Source organism: Notothenia rossii (assembly GCF_949606895.1).
Source record: "Notothenia rossii genome assembly, chromosome: 3".
Taxonomy (NCBI): Eukaryota; Metazoa; Chordata; class Actinopteri; order Perciformes; family Nototheniidae; genus Notothenia; species Notothenia rossii.
The window spans coordinates 4169297-4176050 of NC_136901.1; the positions used below are offsets into that span (position 1 = coordinate 4169297).

The 6754-nt window shown below is 40.6% G+C and overlaps 1 protein-coding gene across 1 annotated transcript; it reads right to left on the minus strand.

Moving 5' to 3' along the window:
* Positions 1 to 2213: 2213 nt before the first annotated feature.
* LOC307034598 (uncharacterized protein) lies at positions 2214 to 6030 on the minus strand (the record flags this gene model as incomplete). The annotated part of the gene is made up of 11 exons (XM_079673429.1): positions 2214 to 3775; positions 3880 to 3990; positions 4083 to 4266; positions 4348 to 4428; positions 4596 to 4643; positions 4726 to 4845; positions 4955 to 5055; positions 5153 to 5444; positions 5543 to 5716; positions 5787 to 5923; positions 6027 to 6030. The coding sequence occupies 11 exons, from the start codon at positions 6028 to 6030 to the stop codon at positions 3678 to 3680; spliced, it is 1350 nt and encodes a 449-aa protein (XP_079529555.1). The 3' UTR covers positions 2214 to 3677.
* Between the last annotated feature and the right edge of the window lie 724 nt (positions 6031 to 6754).

Sequence of the window (6754 nt, forward strand, 5' to 3'; positions counted from 1 at the left end):
TCAGACCAGGGAAAATGTCACCCACCAGCTGGTCCACTGGGTAGTTCCTCCTGCCATCTTTAGTTTGATCCCTCAAGTAGCTGCCATACCTCAGGATATCCCTCACAGTTGGCAGTTCAGACACCAACAGCTCTCGCCCAGGGTTAGGGTTAGGATTACCATGAGCTCAACATAATTATGTACAGTACAAGTCCACAGCCAAGAAAATGTTATTTGCATGTCATTTTATTTATGAGTATGGAATTATGGAATTATAACACTGGAGCTTGTTATTATTGAACTTGATCATTCTGCTTCAGTTTGTGGGCTACAGCCAGTTTATGGTAGCAGCACCCTAACAGCTTCATCCTCTGAACGTGCGTCTGTTCAAAAAACTGCAGGAACCCAGAACACAGACAAAAAACATAACCCCCTTCACATCTCAACTATTGTAACGGGTCCCCGATATGACCACGGTAGCAGTGATGATACCTGTATTAAGCACCTTGCAGATCGCTTTTCTGATTGTTTTATTGCACAACAAAATCATGTATATTAACTTTCTTTTCTATGCATTTCAGTTCATTAACATTCTTTAATTAACACTTCACTTTCCTGACACAGTTCCACAAACATACATTCACTGTCAGTTACCCTTTTCTGTGATAAACACATATTTCACTTGAATTTCACATTCAGTAGACATTTATTGTACCTTAAATACATTTTAAGAATGAATTATCTAGTCTCCTACATGAGAGAAACAAGGCCTGGGCAAAGGCTAGGAAATCAGGCTCAGAGGTAGAATGGCTGCGTTTTAGGCAGCTAAGGAACAGCTTCACTTCACATCAAAAGTGCTAAATCTAAGTACTATCAGTCAGTTACCACAAACAACCTGAACAACCCTAGAAAATTCTGGAAAGCCATAAAATCGATATCAACCGGTGATAGCCGTAATGAGCTACCTCCGTGCATTACCACAGCATCTGGCTCTATATCGGACAGGAACACCATACTAAATTGTTTTAATGAGCATTTTGTGTCCTGTGGTTCTCTGTTTGATTCTGTTTCTAATTCTGCTTCTGTGAACACCACAGTCTGTGACTCTGAACAATGTGGTCTGGAAAACCCTTTCAGTTGTACTCCTTTTACTGTTGATGTTGTTCGTGAAGTCTTAACCAAGTTAGATCCTAAAAAGCCGGCTGGTCCGGACAATGTAGAACCTTTCTTTTTAAAGATAGCTGCAGATGTTATTGCTCCACCTCTCACTTCTCTTTTTAACCTCTCTCTCAGCACGAACAAAATCCCAAAAGTATGGAAGTCAGTTTATGTCCTGCCACTACTAAAAGGAGGGGAGGCCACCTTGTTAAACAATAATAGACCAATCTCTAAATTGTCAGTTCTGGCCAAGGTTCTTGAATGCCAGTGGTTAAGCATCACTAATGATTTTCTGACTTCTGACTGCTTTGGATATATAATTACACCACAATAAGGTTTTACTATCACAGTGCACTGAGATTTGTGACAAACAGTAAAGCACTTACGCATCACTGTACCCTGTAAGGAGGTTCTGCCATCACTTCCTGTACGGAGGCTCAGTCACTGGTACATTTTCATTTATAAAGCCATGTTGGATAAAGTACCATCTTATATCTGCTCCCTGATCTCTCGGTGAACTGAAAGTACTTATTGCCTGAGATCTCATGCTGTGGTTTTATTAAATGTGCCAAGTGCTAGGACTGTCTTAGGGAAGAAAGCTTTTAGATGTGCAGCTCCACTAACTTGGAACAGTCTGCAAAAAGAATGTAAAATTACCAAGCTGGTACCACTACATGTTTTTAAAGCTCGGTTGGATGCTCCACAGTCAGATGCTGCTGGTACCTGTACAGGTGGATAGTATGTCAATTGTAATCCCTGTACATGTTGCTGTATGATGTCCTTTTGTTGTTCTGTTGTTTATGTTTTTATGTCTTCATGTGGAACCTACTGCTGCAGGTCTCCCTTGAAAAATAGATAATTGATCTCAATGGGATTTCACCTGGATCAATAAAGGTTTTGAATTGAATGTCGAGCATTAACTGCAAGTCACTCAAATGCATAAACTGGAGAATAATTATGTTACAAGTGTCACAGAAAACATATCCAAGTGTAACAAACATCCAGTATTAACCTTACTGTTTTTTACTAACAGTAACCAACTAATAATTTTCATAAAGTGCATATTTATTCCAAACTCACAATATATATATATATATGTAATAAAACATAATGCACAATGGTACACAAACTCTTTAGGCACTGGTCAGAGGCATTCATGTAAAGCAGATCACCAGAATCCAATACTGGTAAAAACGTTGCAGAGATCAAATGTTTCCTTGTCTGAAAGGAGAAACCTAATTTTAAAACAACATTTTCAGTGTGTGACTTGAAAGATAAGTTCTGATCAATAATAAAACCTAGATATGTGTATGTAGTGACCCTTTCAATGTCAATGTCAGTCCCTTGAACAGTACAAATGTTGGGGAGAAAAGAAGTTAACTTTTTGCCATTTGAAAATATCATGAGTTTGGAGTTGTCTGCATTTAATACTAACTTGAGTTGAGATAAATGGGATGGAATAACATCAAAGGCAGACTGGAGGAAATCAAGACTTTGCTCTATAGAAGAGGATGAACAATAAATAACAGTATCATCTGCATAAAAATGGAAAGGAGCATTTGAAAAATTATTAGAGATTATTTACATATATGGTGAAATTATTGGTCCTAATATGGAACCTTGGCGCACACCCTTTCAAATCAAATCAATCAAATCAAGTTTTATTTATATAGCACATTTATAAACGATTTTTGGTGGAGCCAAAGTGCTGTACATATAATACAAATACCCTACAGTAAAGACATTTTACAGCTAATACAACAGCAGTTTGTTCAGAATATCAGTAGGAGAAGAAAATGACACCCTCTGTCCTCAGACCCTCTGTCCTTAGACCCTCACATGGTACAAGGAAACACTTCCAGAGAAACCCCACAGTTTAAAGGGGAACATGGAGAAACCTCAGGGAGAGCAACAGAGGAGGGATCCCTCTCCCAGGACGGACAGACGTGCAATAGATGCCGTGTGTAAATCCAAGAGATAATACATTTTGCAGCATATAGACCGAATGAAATGCATGTGTCTATAATAAGAAGATGAATCCACGAGGATGTCAACAATCCTGTGGGAGCCTTCAGGGAGGCAGCACGACGAGACCCAGGCAGGACCGCAGAGACAGGTTCAGCCACGACCCGAAGTCCACGACTTAATCCAGAACTCAGGATAGAGGATCCAAGACACACGACCACAGCAAGAGGATCAGCCTCGACTCCGGATCCCGGCGTCGATATAGACACAAAAGAAGAAAAATGTCATTCAATCATTCAAGCCAAATGCAATGATACTCTATCATCCCACGCAGGGGAAAACCTCCATATCCTCCGTGCCCCTGAAAACAAACATGAAAGGCTCCTTATTATCAAGGTCTTCTCTCTTGAGTGCCACCATCAAGGCCTCCTTCTTCATTAATTGCAGTGATAATTTAGTCTATTCTGACATTTGATTGTGTGAGTTAATCTTTACCTATGATATCTTGTTGGTTTGGGTTATGCGTGGATGTTATAGCTAAGCCAAATGGAATGATACTGTGTCATCACACGCACCTATGATATTTGGTTGCAGAAGGGACTGCAATAACCTGGATGTTGGTCATCAGAGTAGATGCCCTGCAATTCTCCTCTTTTACCTTTCCCAACATATCCTATGAATAGAGAAAGAAAATATTGTAATTGAATCACACTAGGACCACAGCACACTAAATATGTAATGACACATAAACAATATTATCCAGAATAAGAAGTCTACCTGGTTTGCAGTTTTTATAAGGCTCCAAGCATCCACGGCAGACGTCAATGGTGTACATGACGTGGAAATCCTGCTTGTATGAAGCAGAGAACCAACTCCATGTAGCAACACCTGTGTAAAACAAGCATTTCAATAGAGCCAGTAAAAATATGCATAGACACCACCGCTGTCGTATACTGCTGCACCTTCACTGAATCACTTACTCTCAAGCCAGCGAAAGTGGGCCCCTCTTCTGAAAGACACAGTGGACATTGTGTCTCTGAAGGTGGTACACACTAGAGCGAGTGTTGAGAACAGACTCACGCAAAGCAAATAGTGATCTGCCTCTCCTTGCTGTCGACTCCAGCCAGGGATTAAAACCATGTCCTTGGTGGCCATTTTGTCAGCCTAGTATTATAAACAAGGGATTTTAAGTTGCTGTATATCAATGTCAAGCAACATAGAAGGTCTCAAGCAACAGGAACTTACTGGAAAACTGGCCAACGCGTCAGCTGTTTTGGACTTCCAGGTAGGAACCACATACATGTCCACGATGTGTATATGTTTGCCCTATATTGATAGTTTTCCAAAAAAAATGAAATCTTCATAGAAGTATGTTCAACAACAAGAGAAAACCACACTTCACGAGATTGGAGTTTCACCACTAAACAGCTATTTAGAAAATATGTGTTATTCAAAAGAAAAAGCTGACCAATGATGTCTGTTCAAAACCTTACATGTCTTTGGGTGGCTTCTTGTACCATCTTCAGGCACGTGTTTCCAATCTGAAACAGTAACAACAGTAAGTTACCTGTGCCATTTATTTGAGACAAGATAAAGTTGGCAGGAAAGCTCTAGTATACCTACATTTGACTCCATGCACTGAGGAAGACCCAGGCTCCAAAAGTCCTCTCTGGTCAGGCACACATCCTCTTCCTTCACAATGACCTCTGCTCCAGGCCTATCGTGGTCTAGCACATAGCTGAGCTGCAAATAACAGATTGCAAAACATACTTCAAGCCAATAGAAAACAGAGAAAAATTAAAATCAAAACAATGCACCTCCATCACTGTGCATGAAGTAAACATATATCTACCAGCTTGGATTGAATCGGATGTAGATCCTTTGCGTATTTCGCACCAGAGAGGGCATACTGGTGGTCAGCAACTGATCCCTCCGAATCCAACTTCGGTTCAGCTGTTATTAGATAGATAGACAAAAAATAAACAGTATTATTCAAGTACCACACATGAAGTATACCTAAAATGTGTCCTTGTATTGATAATCGAAATACCTCTCAACGTAGGCTGGATAAAGGGCTTCAGCTGAGACACATTCACACCCTGTCTCAGCTGAGCTCCTGTTGAGCCCAACAGGGTTGCCACACCCTTGTTGGCGATTGAGGAAACCACATAAGGCCCAAACCAGTTGCACTCCAGTTTTCCACCTTTTCGGCCCTCCTTCCTCTTATTCGCTCTCAGGACCTCATCTCCAACATTAATCAGGAAAGATTTTACATTCTTTCGCTTGATTGTTTCATAACGGATTTTTTGTCTCTGTTGTGCAGTTTGAATGTTCTGGTAAATCTGAGAAAGATATGTAACAGTTATCATTTACAGTCTTTAACATACGCTTGCATTTTTTAGGAGTTATTATGTTTTAAATATTGCCATTTTATTCTCACCTTCGAGTGCAAATCTGCAACGGTTGCAGCCTTTGCCTCAAGCTGCTGTTCCGCCTCATCAGCAGGCACCAAAACAGAGGTATCATCCCCGTCATTGTGTGTTGCATTTATTGAACCCGGGACGCGAGGGTGCCTCCCAAACTGGGCAAAATAGGGCGTGCACTTGGTTGACCTCTGAAAACATACAAATTCCTTTTAGTATCTCTGAGCATTGTTTCCATCTGCATTTGTTACATCATTGTACCTGCTTTGAGGTGTTAATGCTGGCCACAATGCCCCTCAAGTGTTCATCCCAGTCATTCTGTTCCTCTCCGCAGTACTTGGCTTTTTTGATGGTTTGGTTGGTACGCTCATCTTGGCCATTGCACTGGGGATGGTAGGCTGAAGTGATGCAGTGTTTTACACCCAGTGCATCGAAAACACAACGGTTGACCTGCAGGTGGTTTAGTGTACACCAATTACCCTGATCGTATTACATTGTTACACATAACACATACACTGTATTAGATAGATTATTGTACCTCATTCACAAATTCCCGTCCTTGGTCGGTAATGATCTTCTCGACAAGCCCGAAATCGAGAAAAATGTTGATGATCTTTTTTGAGACGTCAGCAGCTGTTTTCTGGTAGAGTTTTTGCTACCACCCACTTGGTGAATAAATCGGTCGCTGTTAGAATGTATCTGCAATATGAAATGGAGAATGTTGTAAATACATACAGAATAACTGTCAATTATTTCCTTTCTTTTTAAACCAGAATCTTCACGTTTAGAACCTTTAAAGGAGGTTACACATACTTCAGCCCATCATGATAGTACCTTTTGCCTTTAGCAGTGGTGGGAAGTGGGCCAATGAGATCCACACCAAGGACAGTCCATGCCTCGGGAACATGAATCGGATGCAGTACGGGTGCAACCGTTTTAATGGCCTCGTGTTGCTGGCAGCGGGGACACTCATCAACCTTCGTAAATATCATACATTTTCAATCAGCAAAACAAAAAACTTTAGGTATAAAAATGATAGAACAGAGAAAACTTTCAGAGGAGACAGAATTAAACTGTTCAAGTTCTGAAATATGTTTTTAGACAGCTCTGATGTAGCTCAAACTGTCTCACTCTGTTTCAATGTACACATACAACACATTTCTATAGATCAATAATCAGTCAGTCAAAAACTCCCACCCATTTCCTCACGTCTTCCCGCATAGTGGACC